This window comes from Mytilus trossulus, chromosome 10 (genome assembly GCF_036588685.1).
Source record: "Mytilus trossulus isolate FHL-02 chromosome 10, PNRI_Mtr1.1.1.hap1, whole genome shotgun sequence".
Classification (NCBI taxonomy): domain Eukaryota; kingdom Metazoa; phylum Mollusca; class Bivalvia; order Mytilida; family Mytilidae; genus Mytilus; species Mytilus trossulus.
The window spans coordinates 69,436,441-69,455,771 of record NC_086382.1 but is presented as its reverse complement, the minus strand read 5'-3'; the positions used below and the strand labels follow the sequence as shown (position 1 = coordinate 69,455,771).

The following is a 19,331-nucleotide window of genomic DNA, read 5'->3' as shown; positions in this document are numbered from 1 at the left end:
TGACCTCTGATTGTGTAGGCTGAAAAATGAATAGAAAATTAAATGTAGTGTTTCACCTTTTAAAAGCAATATGTGTGGCAAACATAACAATTTTTGAGTTGTGTGTTATCAACAGAAAAGAAACTGCAATATATGTCTTTTTAATAAATATCATGTTAAAATAAAAAGAATTGTAGCATTTGATGTATGATCTTTGCCATACTCACCAACTACATTGCCAGAGTCTGGAGAGATGAATTTAGCAAGTTCTAAGAAGACAAGACTGTCTCTCACTGATATTGGTCTGTCATCTTTTATGTCTTCATTTGGTGGTTTACTGAGGTCAACATGTAGGACATTGTTCACTTCTCTCACAACCACTAGATTAAGGGTGTGATTTTCTGTCATTTTAACAAAGGTTGATATAGACTCTTCAGACCAGGCGCCAGTCTAAAATAAATTATAGAGAAACGTTTTTTTTAATTTCTAAAAAATTAAAAACATCTGCTATCTAAGATTTGAAGTTCCAATTGATAGAATACAGGAAAATACTTTATGTATATGAAATCTTTTAAATAACAAGAATGTGTCCATAGTACATGGATGCCCCACTCCCATTATCATTTTCTATGTTCAGTGGATCGTGAAATTGGGATAAAAAATATAATTTGGCATTTAAATTAGAAAGATCATAATCTAAGGAACATGTGTACAAAGTTTCAAGTTGATTGGACTTCAACTTCATCAAAAAATACCTTGATCAAAAACTTTAACCTGAAACTTGCACTATCATTTTCTATGTTCAGTGGACTGTGAAATTGGGGTCAAAAGTCTAATTTGGCAATTAAATTAGAAAGATCATATCATAGGGAAGGAACATGTATACAAAGTTTGAAGTTGATTGGACTTCAACTTCATCATAAACTACCTTGACCAAAAACTTTAACCTGAACGAACGAACGAATGAACGAACAGACGGAAGGACGCACAGACCAGAAAACATAATGCCCCTCTACTATCGTAGGTGGGCATAGTAGAGGCATAAAAAGAGAGGCTATATCCAACATAAGGCATATATGTTATCCATGTCAGTGGACACACTTTCAACATACAAGTGATTATCAATCTTTTTTCATGATCTAACCATGAAATTGATGTCACTAAAAACTAAATTGTTGCACACTATTGGTCTGTGTTTGTCAATCATACCACATATAAAGTTTGGAAGAGATTAATGATGTATTTACCTCTATCAACAACAAAATGTCAAGAGCATTGTTTTGAGTCAATAACATGACACCATATAGTTATAATTGTACAAACCTCATTAGCTGGTCTTATATCATGTAGACAGCATTCTATTAATAACTCAGGTTGTTTAGAATGCTTTGGCTGTATAGTTCTTATTCTGTAATAAACACATTTTTCAGTTATTAAGAAGTACTGAGGATTCATTTATTTTCATGGGTATCAATTTTCGTGGATTGCTGAAAACTTGCATATTCGTGGATATTTGATTTTGTGGTTTTGCCAATCCCTGTATTAAAACTCTATTAAAAATATGTTATTCGATGAAAATTTGAATTCGTGGTTCCCCTGTACCCACTTAACCAACGAAAATTGGTATCCAACGAAAAATAATGAATCCACAGTAAGTGCATTTGAAATGCAGCATACCTGCACAATTTCAAGTTTAAGCCAAGTCAAAGAATAGCCAAGTTAACGAGTATCAAAATCTTTTAACCATGACAGAAATTTTGTCATGAAAAAAACAACCAAGTTACAATTTAAATTCCCATCATATTATGAATGAATCCATTCATACACAGCTTAGTCAACTTATTTTGCATAAGTGCTATATTTGTATTGAAAATGTTCCTTATCAATGTAGAGGATTGATGTAGTACCTCCAAAATATTGAACTATAGTGTTTCCTTCGGTTACATCCCTTACTCTGCTGTATACCACTGTTCATCTTACCTATCTAATGGGACTTTCTGGGAGTTCCCAAAATCTATATAAAGAACTTCTACCATTGTACTTTTATAAGTACTCCCTTCATTGACGTCTCTTACTCTGGCTCTATACCACTTATCATCTTTGAACTTGGATAATACCATATCTCCTGCAAAATAATTATACAGAATTGGAAACTGAGAATATGAGACTCTTAAGACTATTAATGAATTTGTTTTGGTAATTCACACTGACACATGTGATTTGTTTTAGATTAATGTCCTTCAAACATTGATATAATGGATATGTTAAATAACATTTTACTAAAGGATGGAGGTGTTTTTATTTTAAGGTTGTGTTCTACTGGTATCTATTAAGTATGGATTTTTCACACACTCTCACTGCATTTACACGTGCTGTTTAAACATGCAAATTTCTCAATTGGTTTTTATTGTGGGTTTTGACTTATTTTCACACTCATGAAGTGTTCAGAATCATTAACAATCACTACAACTTCTGTTTGATGATGGGAAATTGGCTTTTCCAAAGAAAATATCGCAAAGGACCACACACAAATTGAATTACCAGAAAAAAAATTTATACAGATAAAAACCAGATGCTCCGCAGGGCGTAGCTTTATACGACCGCAGAGGTTGAACCCTGAACGGTTGGGGCAAGTATGGACACAACATTCAAGCTGGATTCAGCTCTAAATTTGGATTGTGATTTAATAGCTGACACAGCATAGGTTTCTGACACAGAATGAATGTGTTCTAATGAACTTAAAAAAAATTGTTTTCTCTTAGAGCAATTCACTATGCTGCTGAATATTAATCCTCTCAAAAAAATGTTTGAAGAAATTTTCTTTTTATTTATGAAATTTCAAATGAGAAAAATTGAACCCAAATTTTTAATCACATCCCCTTTCCCTTATTCCAAAACTAATCTCAATTAAAATATTCTAATGGAGTTTGCAACAATAACTACTCATTTAAATACATCATAAAATATTAAGATGTAAAAAAAACTGCTTGTTATCACTGAATGGTAAAGATTATTTAAATTTATCAGTTGGTAGTAAAATGTGAATATACATTGTATATTGTATATAACAAAGATTTTAGTTGATTCTGGACAAAGAAAGATAACTCCAATTAAAAAAAATCTTGCAATAAGATATTTCTTGCTTACTATTTTGAACAAAGAAAGATAACTCTAATTAAAAAAAAATTGCTATTTCACAATATTGTGAAATTAGATATTTCTTGCCATTGCACAATACTGTGCAATTGAAAAGACTTGCTATTGCACAATACTTAATATAATAATTTTAGATCCTGATTTGGACCAACTTGAAAACTGGGCCCATAATCAAAAATCTAAGTACATGTTTAGATTCAGCATATCAAAGAGGCCCAAGAATTTAATTTTTGTTAAAATCAAACTTAGTTTAATTTTGGACCCTTTGGACCTTAATGTAGGCCAATTTGAAAACGGGACCAAAAATGAAGAATCTACATACACAGTTAGATTAGGCATAACAAAGAACCCCATTTATTCAATTTTTGATGAAATCAAAAAAGTTTAATTTTGGACCCAGATTTGGACCAACTTGAAAACTGGGCCAATAATCAAGAATCTAAGTACATTTTTAGATTCAACATATCAAAGAACCCAACCGATTAATTTTTTGTCAAAATCAAACTTAAGTTTAATTTTGGACCCTTGGGACCTTAATGTAGACCAATTTGAAAACATGACCAAAAGTTAAGAATCTACATACACAGCTAGATTCGGCATATCAAAGAACCCCAATTATTCAATTTTGATGAAATCAAACAAAGTTTAATTTTGGACCCTTTGCGCCCCTTTTTCCTAAACTGTTGAGACCAAAACTTCCAAAATCAATATCAACCTTCCTTTTATGGTCATAAACCTTGTGTTTAAATTTCATAGATTTCTATTTACTTATACTAACGTTATGGTGCGAAAACCAAGAAAAATGCTTATTTGGGTCCCTTTTTGGCCCCTAATTCCTAAACTGTGGGGACATAAACTCCCAAAATCAATATTAATCTTCCACTTGTGGTCATAAACATTATGTTTAAATTTCATTGATTTCTATTTACTTAAACTAAAGTTATTGTGCGAAAACCAAGAATAATGCTTATTTGGGCCCTTTTTTGGCCCCTAATTCCTAAACTGTTGAAACCCAAACTCCCAAAATCAATCCTTACCTTTCTTTTGTGGTCATCAACCTTGTGTCAAAATTCCATAGATTTCTATTTACTTAAACTAAAGTTATAGTGCGAAAACCAAGAAAATGCTTATTTGGGCCCTTTTTGGCCCCTAATTCCTAAAATGTTGGGACCAATACTCCCAAAATCAATACCAACCTTCCTTTTATGGTCATAAACCTTATGTTAAAATTTCATAGATTTCTATTCACTTTTACTAAAGTGCGAAAACTAAAAGTATTCGGACGACGACGACGACAACGACGACGACGACTACGCAGACGACGCCAACATGATAGCAATATACGACGAAAATTTTTTCAAAATTTGCGGTCGTATGAAAAGTTGTTTGCATGAAATCTTGTGAGAAGAAGCGAGGCCTATTATGGTTACAGTCCTGAAAGTTGGATGAGTATAGATTAATATTTTACACTTGAAATACACAATTTCTATATTTACTATAATTAGCTTTTAATTAGATTTCAGTAGCTGTGAGTACTCTTGTATCTGTGTGTTGTGTCTTTGGTCTTTATATAACTATAACTGAGACTTAATGGAGAATAAATGACATCTACCACTCACCTCTGGCCAGTTTTTTCGGTATAGGTGCCACAGGACTCCTGGCATACGAGTTGATGGCTTTAGATAACTTATTTAGAATATTCTGATCTGAACATTTCTGTACCATAAATAAACATGGATTTCTAACATGAGTGACGATAACTGGTGTTGATGAGCCTGAAAGTGGAATATTTCAAAGTAATTGCACATCATTACCAAAATTTATGAGATGTGTTGTGGCAATACTTACAGCATTAAGATATGTGACAAAAAATATTTTCTAAATGTTGTATGTTCAAGTACTGAGTCTGGTAAAAGTCTTTCTCAATCAGAACAAAAGGCAAACTATGCTGTAAAAAACATAATTTCTGCAGGCAAATATCTGGACGAGATTATTATTTTTTCTGACTACGTTAATGAGGTGTTCATTCATTTTTATTCTTGAAAAGACAGTATCAATACCATACGTCAGAACAATGTAGACAAATATACAATATATGTACATATATAATGTTGGAGCGTTAGAAACAGGACAAAAAAGCGAGGCTCACTACACCCTACACTTGAAACTTCTCAAAATCTAGATGATTGTCTTTAATAATTCTTTGATGTGAGAATATATAAGTAGTCTTTACCTCTGATCTTCTCCCCCTTTGATGGAATAATATCAAGGTCAGGGGTCATACTTCTGGTACTGCCTTGAGAATTATCTATAGATTGATCTAAAATAACAAAAACATCATAAATTAAAAACGTCCATCATGAAAATTTAAGCACTTGTGGGCCAATACTTTGGTTAATAAGCCAGACAGCATTATTAGGTAAGGTACACTACCCTCCTAGTCCTACAGACAGATAGATTGGTTAACTGTCCAACTAAACTATTCTTAAAGGGGGATAGTTTACCTACCCTAATAATGACTTCACAGCTCAGCTAGCAAACAAGCTAAACAAAGATATTACCTTTACTTACACTCAATGTAATCAGCTGTAATGTTAAAAGCTTATAATTGGAACAAGATATCAGCCATGGTCTGATCGAAAGATCTGTAGGATAGTTTTGTTAACATACTTTATATTGAACGTAAGAGTTTTCAACAAAGATGAAATAGCAATAAAAAGTGAATAAGTCCCCATACAAATTTGATACTCATAACTAAGCAAGGTGGCAAAAAATGTGGAAAATGAATAGTAGTGACTATTTTTCAATTTCATAAGCAAGATACATTATCATATTTCTTAATGCAATTAATCAGTTACAGTAACACATAATCCTAATGTAGTTTCTAATAAGAACATTTAATTTCAAGATGATGATGAAAATGTGGGTCTCCATAGGGTTAATGTTTCTAATGAGAAATGTATGCTAATAATTTCACCACGTAAGCCACCCAATCAATATCAAGTGGTGCTATTTGCAGATTTGAAGAAAAGGTCGGTGTGTCCATGCGACAACTGTACCTGAGACAAAACTTTTGCATTAACATTCTCTGACCCTCTCAAACCACACAGACAAATCACAGTGTGTCTTAGTTGTACATACCTTCTAGGATAACATCCTCTGATAGTCTGGATACCACACTTACTGAATCACTGGGTGTCTGGGTACCAGTACTGTCTGTATCATCAAACACCAGACATTCAGGCTTATCTGACAGGGTAAAATAGGCAGCTCTGAAAAACACATACAGATTGGGATAAATCAAATAATCAGTAAAAGCATTTGTATTTTTTCATTTAAATTATATCATTTATTAGTTCACTTATACACAATTTTCTAGCAGTTGTATTTCTTTGGAATGAAAGGGATCAAACCTGAATCTAACAGATTTGACTTTTAAATGCCTTGATTTTCAAGTTCCACTGGCGAGGTTCATCAAGATGAATCACCCATCTGTTGTAACAAATTATAAGCATAGTTTCCACACACTATTATGGCAATTGTGTATTTTTCTCTATATCTTTATTTTATATAATATTTCATAGCATGCTACTTGTTGGAGGTTGAAAATAAGGATGCACATGCCATTGTCAATATAAATATCAATGTCATCATATGCAAAATAGTGATGAGCAGATTATCAAAGGTCTTTTGTTAGATTGTAGCTGAGAAGCACATACCATGTGAAAAAAAATTGATACTCTATAAAGTTATTCTATAGTAAAATTTAGGATAAATCAAGTGCATGCTACAAGGTTCCCTCCACATTCACAATTTTTTTTAAAACATAACCAGCTTACTTTGAAGGAACTGTACCAGTGATCATACCATGCCCAATGATTTCTTCCATCAGTTTGTGGTCTTTCTCAAATCTACAAAAACATATCAAAGAATCATATAAAATGAAGAAACACATGAAGATGTAATCAAGACATTTTCTTGTGTTCATTTTAAATCATAAATGAGTAATTTATCTGAAGTTTTTCGATATCAAATATAGAATTTTAATTCACTGTTACTTGGATACATACCAACACTGTGCATAATGATCAATTGATCAATAACAGTTTAAGATTATTTTTACCTGAATCCATTTGAATGGACTTTTTTTAACAGAAATTTGTACAGATAAAATTCTCGATATATAATTTGCTACTGACCCCTAAGGAACTACATAGTGTTAGTAAAATCAATAGGGGGTGAGGCTAACAAGGCCAAAATAAAAAGATTGTATGTTTGCCCAAACGCGACCGACCCAAAATAAACCTGCCGACTCAAATTCTTTTTTTGACGTTGTTTGGAAGATTTTTTTTTTTCAGATTTTTTTCGTGTCTGCTCCATCATCGTATAAAACTTAATGTTTGTCGTTTTTGCTTTTGAAAGTAGCTGTGAATAAGATAAAAAGAAAGCGTGTAAGAGACGCAGTTAATCGATATTCGATGTTCTCTGTTTTTATCTTCTGATTTAACGAAATGTAAAGAAGTAAAACATGTGAAGTGGCACAGTTTTTTTAAGCTGTAGTCGTCTGTACAACCAAACCCTTACCTATATGCTCAATGTTAATTTCATCCTGTCATCGACTATCTGATAGGAATATTTAGGTAGATTTGTTCAAAACCATGTGCAATCGAATATTTTCAATGTTATTCTGACAAGAAATGGATCCGGTAGTTGCGAATTTCAATCTTGCAAGAAGTTTTAGTTTTTACTGAATAAAAAGGAATTATTTCTTGATAAATTGACGTCTTTAATTATAATCTTACTATATCGTGTGCATAAGATGCCATTTTACTCAAATAGTTCAAATTTACAAGTCTCAGTTGACAAGATCAGTACATTGCTGTTTCAGTGTTTGGGAGAATTTGATAAAACTATAATTGCTCACAGAATCAGAAATATAATCTTAACTGAATGTAATTCCTTCTCAATAATCTATACAATATAAATATAAATCCCTTTTGACAAGAGAAATCTGACTTTTGTCAGAAATATTTTTTTCACATGTGCAAAAGTAAACACATGTTATGGACACCATATTGGATTTTTATACAAATTTGTGAGGAAGCCTCTAAAACCTTGACCTGAAAATAAATAGTCTTTAGAAAACGTTAACTTTATGCAACTATATTTGATCAATAATGATTATTTAAAAAAAAAAAAATGATTATTTAAAGAAATAAAATTATAACAAATACGTTTTTAGTTTGGAGATTCTACAGAACATGCTTTGATCTATTTATAGCCAAATTAGTTTACCTGTGTGATAATGTGAAACATATATTTTTTTCAAAACAAAAAAAACCACAAACTATGGATGGTAGATAATAATTCATATAAATATTTTAGGACATTTAATCTATTTTAATAGATATAGAATTTAAAACTGCGAACAAATTTAATCATTACATACAATCAGCTGATATTTTTTTTACACAAACATCGTTTTGATGTAACTGTGGAAAATCACTTCATTAATCCACCAGCCCTTTCACACATATAGCAATTGTCAGGGTTATAAACATCTCAGGATACAAATTGTATATAATAGTAGACTTATTTATTCATACAGGTTTTAAATTTATGGCTTTTGGTTGTCTCTACAAAGGTTGGACGGAAAAAAAAGAAATATTGTTTAAATATTTTCATGCAAATTCTTAAAAAAAAATAAAAAAATTTGCATACCTACCGACCCACACCCAGTCATCATGGGTCGGGTTTGGGCAAACTAAAATATTTTTTGGTGGCCTCGCTGATTCCAATATGTATTTTTCTAACCTTTTATAGATCTGTAGGGGGTCAATAGAAAACAGTATAACACATTTATTGCACACAGGACATTTGCTAAATCTTTTATACAAATAATCAATATAACAATAAAAGAAGATGCGACATCATGATACCCCGATGAAATCCCCCTACAGGCTCCCGACTTGGAAGGTTCCCCCTCATGACTGTGCTAAATATATAAACCAATTATTATTTATTTACTTGAGGAGCAATAACAAATGTTTTGGGGATTAAAGATATGTTTGTTAACCTTATTCTTTCAGAAGATTCTTGTTGTTTAGGTTCCACTATACAGGGAATTTCTCTGGACCGTTGTAGTTGTTGTAGAATGTCTTTAGCATTTAATACCACTTCATCACTGTTACTGAGAACTCGTTGGGCAGCTGTTAGATAAAACAATATAATTAGTTAGTTAATCAATATATTGCCACTTTCAATAGTAAAATGTGAACATTGAATCTCACTGAATTTTAAGATTTGCCCACTCTACAGAATTGTATGTTGAATCTAGGCTGTGTTGCAACAAACATGACAAAAAAGAACAGCAAATGAGAGCAAGCCATGAGGGCTATTCCAGTAAAAATTATCCAGGGGGGGGGGGGGGGGGGGGGGGATGTCACTTATTTTTTTACCCCCCCCCCCCACCTATGGAGAAAAAAAAAACACCCCCACCTAGAACATGTATTTTCTTCCAAGACCCCCTACCTAGAGAAGAAAAAAAAGTTAGCTAGTTTTTTAAAGTATATAAAAATGTTGCATCCTGTCAAATAAATGTAAAATTTGTTGGTTTATCTATTTCAGTGCAGAATATTGGAGTCTTTTCATTTGAGATTGCATTAAAAGACATTTTGAAGCAACAGTACATGAATTATAGTTTAGTAGGACTAAAGAATTCCTGCACCCCTGTATTTCAAATGAACCATTCATGAAAAGAGATATATAAACTAGAGGCTCTAAAGAGCATGTGTCGCTCACCTTGGTCTATGTGCATATTAAACAAAGGACACAAATGGATTCATGACAAAATTGTATTTTGGTGATGGTGATGTGTTTGAAGTTCTTACTTTACTGAACGATTTTGCTTCTTACAATTATATCTATAATGGATTTTGCCCATTAGTAACAGAGAACTACATTTGGTAAAAATTTACATAAATTTACCAAATTAATGAAAATTGTTAAAAATTGCCAATTGGAGGGCAGCAACCAAACAACCAGTTGTCCAATTCATCTGAAAAATTCAGGGCAGATAGATATTGACTTGATTAACAATTTAACTTCCTGTCAGATTTGCTCTAAATGCTTTGGTTTCATAGTTATAAGCCAAAAACTGCATTTTACCCCTATGTTCTTTTTTTAGCCGTGGCGGCCATCTTGGTTTAATGCCCAGGTCATCGGACACATTTTTCAAACTAAATACCCCAAAGATGATTGTGGCCTAGTAGTTTCAGTGAAGATTTTGTAAAAGATTACTAAGATTTATGAAAAATGGTTAAAAATTGACTATAAAAAGCAATAACTCCTAAAGGGGTCAACTGACCATTTCAAGATAATAACCAAAAACAGCAAAATTTCCTCAAAATTACCAATTCAGAGGCAGCAACCCAACAACCAATTGACCGATTCATCTGAAAATTTCAGGGCAGATAGATCTTGACCTGATAAACATTTTTATCCCATGTCAGATTTCCTCAAAATGCTTTGGTTTTTGAGTTATAAGCCAAAAACTGCATTTTACCCCTATGTTCTATTTTTAGCCGTGGCGGCCATCTTGGTTGTTTGATTGGGTCACACCACAAATTTTTTAAACAAGATACCCCAAAGATGATTGTGGCCAAGTTTGGTTTAATTTGGCCCAGTAGTTTCAGAGGAGAAGATTTTTGTAAAAGATAACTTTAATTTACAAAAAATGGTTAAAAATTGACTATAAAGGGCAATAACTCCTAAACGGGTCAACTGACCATTTTGGTCATGTTGACTTATTTGTAGATCTTTCTTTGCTGAACATTATTGCTGTTTACAGTTTAAATCTATCTATAATAATATTCAAGATAATAACCAAAAACAGCAAAATTTCCTCAAAATTATCAATTCAGGGGCAACAACCCAACACCCAACTGACCGATTCATCTGAAAATTTCAGGGTAGATAGATCATGACCTGATAAACATTTTTTCCCCATGTCAGATTTGCTCTAAATGCTTTGGTTTTTGAGTTATAAGCCAAAAACTGCATTTTACCCCCATGTTCTATTTTTAGCCGTGGCGGCCATCTTGGTTGTTTGATTGGGTCACGCCACACATTTTTAGACTAGATACCCCAATGATGATTGTGGCCAAGTCCAAGACTAGGACTATACATTACACACACACAAAATTTGACAAAAGTGCATGGTGCAATTTTTTTAATGATGCAAAAGGTTATAAAGAACTGATAGAGGAATTAATTGTGGTCTGTGGCCACTTGGCCCTTTGGGCCAGGTGAGATAAAAATGGACCACTCCTGTCCAGAAGCATTTTTTTCAAACTTTGTAATTTTTGTTTAAAATGGTTTTATTAAAATTTTCATGATATTTTTTTTTTATTAATGAAGTCTTGTGATGAGAATTTCTCAGTCTGATGTTGCATTTCTCAAATTGGGGTTTGTCTGCTCTGCCAAGCAACATGGGTTTGGTATATTGTTGGCGACTGCTAGTCTTTTTCCTGTGTAACAAGGCCATATTTTTCCGCAAAAATTAGGCCATTTCTTTCCTTCAATACCACCCACACAACATGCGCAGAATATTTTTTTATGGACCACATAGTTTGGATGTCACCCACACATATTTTTTGTGGGGAGACAGTATACAAGGGAGGGGGTACATGAAGTTGTTATAAACTGTATGCAATAAAATATTATTTGGGACAAAAATTGCGAAGAATTGGCCAGTCCACCTTATTTAGGACATATTATTTGCAAGGAAAGAGATTTAAGTACAGCAAATTCTTCAGGTGGGGCAACCGGTTGGCACCAACCATTTCATATTTCAAATGTTGGGTGGAGATTGGGCCTGGGATTTTAATAAAATATAATAGGTCATGTTGGTAGGCTCGGTGTAACTCTATATTTCGTAAACAATTTTTTTTTCAACAGGCAACGGTTGGGCAATATGATATACTTTCCTGTGTACCAAGGTCAGATTTTTCAGCAAAATAAGGCTTATTTTTGTTTCAGAAATATCCAAGGCCACCTACAAGCAAGAACAAATCCAATGGTCCGTAGCATAAATATTTTTAGGGACCTAGTAGTTAAGATGTCAGCCACACATATTTGTTTAGGAAAAGGTAGAAAGGGTACTTAAAGAAGTTAAAAATTGTATGCAATAAAATATTATTTATGACAAAAATTGCAAAGAATTGGCCAGTCCTCCTTAAAAGGACATATTTTGCAAGGAAAGAGAAACAAATAGCCAAACATCAGTAAATATTAATATTATATATATCCCGACATTGTCTGGTACATGTATATGCACAAATTGTGTCTGCATCCATATAAACAGAGATAATTTCGTGATCTTGACATCGGCTAGTTTACAGACTGCACAAATGAACTTATAACGACTTTTTCACTTCACAATCATTTATATCCTTGAAAATACGTTTAAATATCTATTTGGAATCAATTTCTTTAATATTGGATAAAAGGATCTGCATCTATACTTAATGTGACGATTCTAATGACTGTAGACTGTAGATCACGTTTACTTTCGATTTTTAAACGAAATGAAATGAAAACGGGAAGTGACAATTGAATAATAATTTCAGAATAAAACTGGATTCATATACCAACTTTTACGCATGCGCAATACATAGAACAGGAAGCACCTGTTTGCAAGTGAAAATATTTACGTTTTGAATAAAGTTCATTCTTTCTAATCGAAGTTGTCGAAAGTTTTTGATGAATATTTATATAAACTATGACGAAAATACGTTAAAATGATGAAACTACGACAAGCAAACAGCAAATTATAAGGGATATTGAAATTACAATACAGTTGAAATGTCCGGGAAGATTATCAATTTTGTTCAAATGACGAAAATACGACAGAATTGTGAGAAATGATTAAAATGAAATGCTGACTGACTGATTTAACTTAAATAGATTATTATGATGGTCATTTATGAGGTTTTATAATAATAATTAAGGGATTAGTGACCCATCTGATTGGCGATAGGTGGATTACTTGTCATCACAACTTTTAACACTTTTGGTAAACGCTAATTACCTAAGGGTCATAAACTTGTCAAAAACATATAAAGACAGGTAGAATCAAGTAATTTGATGTGTAAATATTTTTACACTTTCCAAATTTAAGTGACGAAATTGATATGAAAAATTTTGTCATTTCGAAAACCTTTTTCGTAAAATACGAAAGTGACAAGCGCTAGCAAAATCACTGTATGGACTACAGTTGAGCACATGTATGCACCAAATTGGGGAGATAATTCTGACTTCCGAGAGATAACTCTTACTGCTTCCGGCTCTTCGCGTTTGACAAGAACACAAACAGACGCTTAAAATTATTGGTCTGCCAACTTTATTTGAATTCGGACGACCTTTTCAGGAGAATCTTCCTTCATAACAGATGGAACAATATGTTCAACCTATCATTCAGAAACCCCCCACCAACAGAAATGTATTCAAATCGGGACCACCATCCTCCAGAATACAATTATGTTGATAACCCCCACCTATGGAAAAAAATATCATCGGCATTCCGCTCCTCCTAGGTAAATTTTACTGGAATAGCCCTGAAGTGATTTATTGTGTTTTTTATGATTTTACTCATAATCATTTCTGTTCCTTCACTAACATTCAAAAAGAGCACCTGGCCATTGAGGAAGCCGTCTTTGTACCATATTTCATACTAAAAACAAGTAAATTTTTCTGTTACATAAAAAAACAGATAGGTTGTGGAGTGATAGCTATATATATATAGCTAAAAGATTAACAAATCTTCAAAATGTATCTAATTATCTGTTATAAACTGTCAGCCTTGTTATGGATGGCCCCTATATACCAAGACCCTTCTGTAATTTTCTATAGCCTTACCTTTAACTGCACTCTCTAACTGTTTTAGATTGTCCTGCATTTCTTGTTTCTGATAAAAGAGTTAAATTGATAATAAGAAAACCATCTGGATACTGCAAAACTGTACACATACTTAGAAATTTTTATAATTTTGCAGATACTACATGTTTGGGATTTTCTTTGGTTTATATTCTAATGTCTAAAAGAATGCTTTTAGCTTAGTGCTCATGCATGTACAAATGTATGTAATAAACAGTATTTAAATTAGTTCAGCCTAAATGTGCATGAAATGTATGTTCTATGTCTTTTATGTTTTAATACTTTTATTGTGTACCATTATTATGTAAATGTATGTATTTGTTGGTTATAAAAGCTCAAAGAGCTTATGTTTATTTGTTATGTGACATGTCGACTATAAATAAAGCTTTGAATTGAATTGAATTGAATAAGAGTTTTAATTATTTGTCAAATTTTAAAAAATGGAATTAATCAAAGAAAAGCTTGTATTTCTCCTCAAATTAAAATTTCTGGTTTTAAAATACTGCAGATCATTTTTAGGGATTGGAGAAGGTATTTCATTGATTTTTGATCATGTGACTTTGATAAGTCTGCATACAAGCCTGTATAAAATACATACTTCATTGGTCACTTAAATACGTTGTTTACCTTCTTTACCAAAGATTGACATTCACAAATAAAAAATTATAAATCCACAGTTCCACAAAACCATCAAAAGTCGCAAATATTATCCTATGTACCTACCAGGTCATGTAATGGTTCCACTCCGGCCTTAAATGCATCATATACTTGTTGTATTAGCTGTTTCTCTCTTGCCTGTAAAACTCCATGTAGACCAGTGTAATAGGTGGTGATCTCTTGTATGACTTCTGTGGTTTCCCCCTTCATGTCGGGTAATAACCCTGAGAGGGACTGAAAATTATACATGGTGATTTAATGAGAGAGATTTTCAGAAAAATATAATTAAACATCCGTTGTGATTTTATACAAGTTCAGATGTATAATGTATTAGACACCAAACTCTTACTGTTTGAACACCAAGATAAACAAAATTTTATGGTGGAATAATAAAAGTCAATGCAAAAACCTTAGGACTTCAATTTGTCATTTACTGATATACTGTGAAAGTACTTTTATTCGTGGGGTACCAATTTTCGTGGTTTTCGTGGATGACTTTATCCACGAATTTAAGTGACCAACGAAATAAAACAACCATTGTCTAAATCAAGACATGGAAAGATTCCCATGTAGGTTTGACCACTGATATGATCTAGAGAATATATTAAATAACGCTAAATATGAGAATACTGTAATAGCATTATTTGACAATTCAAGATACGTTCATAAAATTTGTTTATGTTATAGTTTTCTTTAGGTGACATGTTTATGGCCTAATTAACACCTTTGATGGTCTTTAATGTGTTGGTCACTTTATCTTGGATTAATTAGTGTTGTTACTATGATTTACACGGGTCAATATTTTCTTTGCAATTTTCTTCAATCCAGACTATTTGTAACCTTTGTTTTTAAAGGCTTTTATTTTTCATCTTTTTTTTTTTGAAAACTAAAATCCTTGAATTTAAAAACCCATGAACATGTAAATATTGCTCAAACCACGAAAATTGATACCCACGAATTAAAGTACTTTCACAGTATTTTTTTATAAGACCACTGTACATATCATACAGAATATATTTCTTATTTTTATATTTTTTTATACACCCATTTCAACCTTTTCATGTCAGACCATGATGACATAGTTACCTTCTCTGCCTTTTTCAACTTTTTAATAACTCTACTAGCAGTCTGCATAGCTGGTTCCATTTCCGAGACGACAACTTTATTCTGAAAAAATAAATAAACAAATCTAGAATTTCTTGACATAATTAAGCAATTGTACAAACTTTTTTTAATTCAAATACTATCACTATTTTCAATGTAACTAGGCCGATAAGTGCATTTGACTAATGCAACAATGTTAAGTCAAGCAAATATTTATGCTTTTTCTTTCAGTCATTGTAAAAATCTCTTGAAAACTGATCAAGCAAGAGAGCATTCAAAGAGGTTTAAGGATCTTGTATCTTTTCTATCAAAAGCAATAGAGAAATATTTATGTTCTACATCAGATTGAGGCACTTATATACTTTACCTTTTCTTCCATAGACAATATAGAATGGTTTTTATGTTCTCCAGTGATAACACATCTTGAACAGACTGGTGTATGGTCATCCTCACAATAATACTCTATCAGTTTACCATCGTGTATGGCACATGTAGAGGAGACTTCTAACTGGCAAGTGGTGTTACTACAACAACAAAAATATGTTCTTTTCACAAATAGTTCATTGATAGAGTTAATTGATCCACTAACATACATAACAAAATATTATATATTGTAAAGTTTTATAGAGAAAAGTTTATTTTGAATTAGTTACAAGTTTTGAGAAAAAATTAACAAAAATATCATTTTCACCTATTTTTCGTTTTCTGATAAATTTTCTTTTTTCATAAAATACTTACCTTTCTTCCTGTGATAAAGGTATAGCTTGATGTTGTCGGAGAGTATTAGATGAGCCATGAATCTGTAAGAAAGTTAAAATATGCTAACTGGATAAATCTCTATCTAAATGACAAGCAAACCAATGAAAACATAACAATTATATATCATATCAGTTCTAAAGTTTATCTCCTGAGTCTGAATGTACTAAGTAATTAACGAATAGAGTTAAGAACACATAATTGTACCCTCCATGGGGAATGTTGCTGTCACCTCCTTCAGTTTTATAGCTCCAACATTAATCATACCCCCTCAGAAAGGAGACATGTATACTGGTGTCACCATCTGTCCACCTTGTTACATTTTTCTCAGTAACAACAAAAAAGTTGCCTGAAATTTTGTTGCAAGTCTTGTGTCAGCATGCCATATAAAGTTATGTTTTCAGACTCATTGCTTAACAACTTCCTGTTTACAGAGTACCTTTATATTCTTACACAAAATTGTATCTTCCACAGAGAATGTTGTTGAGTTTGGCCAATTTTCACGGTATAAAAATTCAAAAATTTGAACTCAAATTCAAATTTTATGAATAAATTATACTTACCTGACATATGTACTTTAGGATTTCAATCTCGTTGGTATTAGACTCGACCGGAAGTTCAAAACGCGCGGGAACCAGATGTTATGCTACATCCGGTTTCCCATGAACTTATCAGTTTTCTCACGGCGGCTTGAAAGACCCCGTTAAGAAAACTTAAAAACTTCCTGGGGAGGAAGGGTGGGTAGTACATATGTCAGGTAAGTATAATTTATTCATAAAATTTGAATTTGAGTTCAAATTTTTGAATTTTATATCATAAATTAAGGTACTTACCTGACATATGTACTTTAGGATTTCTATTGATTACAAAGCAATAATTTGTAGCAGGAAGTTTTGACAAAAAGTTTTCTTAAAATACTTCTTCTTCCAATAAATCACAAACTATAAACTCTAGTATATACAACTTATTATACATGGAAATACGTACACTTACTATGTAGTTCCGTAGTTTATATTTATTTCAACAACGTTGAAAAACATCTGATCATACAGATTGGCCGTTAAAAACCTGTGTTTTTAAACACTCAGGCAAACTGTCATCTATGTGCATTTAAAATCCACCACCATTCCCACATAACGAAAAACATATATACACTCTCCCTCAGCGACTCGCCGAGGAAGAACTCATTCTTCATCCTACAAATTTAAAAAATTTACATTAACATCTTTTAAATAGAACTTAGTAAATGTTGTGGATTTTGCCCAATCTGCACTATCCAACACATTTTTCATACTAAATCCCTTAAAAAGGGCCCATGATGGTCCTATTGACCTAGTTGAATGACCTCTTACTTTGCCTGTTTGCTTTTTATTCTGCTTGTAAGCCATCTTGATAGTTTTCACTATCCAATGTGATATTGTTTGAGCTGTTACTGGTTTATGAGGCTTGTTAATTGATAAAAACAATTTAAATTCTTGTTTTTCCCCATTTTGTCTCAGTTCATCTGTTCTTTTCAGATACATGTAAAGAGTTCTTTTTGGATCTAATAATTTGCTCTCTGGAAAAGCTGGTATGAAAATTTTTGAATTGTCATGATAAGCTCTATCTTGTTTAGCTAAACCATGTCTCAAAAAAGTAACTCCTTTTTCTTGAATATTGACAGAGCCTTCGCCTAGTTTAAAAGCTTGTAAGTCACTACACCTTCGAAAAGTTGTAATAGCTATTAAAAAGGCAGTTTTCCATGTAAGATGCTTTAGGCTAGCTAATCTCATCGGAGTAAAAGCATGAAAAGGAGGTTTCTTGAACATGTCCAAAACAAGTGGTAAATCCCATTCTGGCAGCAATTTGCGCTCAGGTGGTCTACTGTTAAACACCCCTCTTAAAAGTCTGATAATGTAAGGATGTTGTCCTACTGGTGTCTTATCAACAGGAGGCAACACAGAGGATAACATTGATCGGTATCCTGCAATTGTTCTATATTTTAACCCCTTATCAAATAAAGATGCTAAAAAATTTGCACACTCTTCTAAAGTTGCAACATATGGATCAATTTTCCATTGATTACACCAGCTACTGAATTGTCTAAATTTACATTTGTAGTCTTTGTGTGTACCAGATCTCCATGAGGCAGATAATAATTTTCTAGTGTTTTCTGAAAAGCCTTTTGCTTTAAATTGTTTGTCGATATTCGCCATGCAGTCAGGTTGAATATCTCTGGATTTGGATGAACTATTTTTAATCTTCCCTGACCTTGTTCTAGCAGATTTTCCCATTGAGGTAATAGTAGGGGTTGTGCTATCAACAGTTGTAGTAACTGTGGATACCACCATTGTTTTGGCCAAAAAGGTGCTATTAGAATCATCTCGCATTGATAATCTATCATGTGTTGTAACACTTTCGGAATTAGGGATAGATGAGGGTAAGCATAAGCAAACATCCTGTCCCATCCGATTGCTAGGGCATCCTGTGTCAGTGCTGTTGGATCTTGATCCCAAGCACAAAACACTGGACACTTGTGATTCTGAGCCGAGGCAAACAGATCTATTGTTGGTGATCCCCATTCCAAGAAAATCTTGTTTATCACTGCCTTGTTCAGAGACCATTCTGTTGGTCTTACTTTGATCCTGCTCAGTTGATCTGCTAGAACATTTTTTACCCCCGCAATGTGGGCTGCTTTGATTACAATTTTGTGTCTCAAAACCATATTCCAGAGATTCCATGTCTGACTGCAAAGCTGAATCGAT

The 19,331-nt window shown here is 32.7% G+C and overlaps 1 protein-coding gene across 2 annotated transcripts in view; it reads right to left on the bottom strand.

The window, feature by feature from the left end:
• The window catches only part of LOC134688428 (RING finger protein 17-like), a 69,495-nt gene that overhangs the window by 33,806 nt on the left and 16,358 nt on the right, over positions 1-19,331 (bottom strand). For both annotated transcript variants that reach the window (XM_063549134.1, XM_063549135.1), the window contains exons 6-18: positions 16,570-16,631; positions 16,199-16,355; positions 15,814-15,894; positions 14,794-14,961; positions 14,053-14,101; positions 9,212-9,344; positions 6,975-7,046; positions 6,277-6,407; positions 5,369-5,455; positions 4,755-4,910; positions 1,960-2,104; positions 1,303-1,387; positions 207-429 (exon numbers count right to left, since the gene is read on the bottom strand). In XM_063549134.1, coding sequence (XP_063405204.1) covers positions 207-429; positions 1,303-1,387; positions 1,960-2,104; positions 4,755-4,910; positions 5,369-5,455; positions 6,277-6,407; positions 6,975-7,046; positions 9,212-9,344; positions 14,053-14,101; positions 14,794-14,961; positions 15,814-15,894; positions 16,199-16,355; positions 16,570-16,631 — 1,549 coding nt within the window. The remainder of the gene's footprint in view (positions 1-206; positions 430-1,302; positions 1,388-1,959; positions 2,105-4,754; positions 4,911-5,368; positions 5,456-6,276; positions 6,408-6,974; positions 7,047-9,211; positions 9,345-14,052; positions 14,102-14,793; positions 14,962-15,813; positions 15,895-16,198; positions 16,356-16,569; positions 16,632-19,331) is intronic.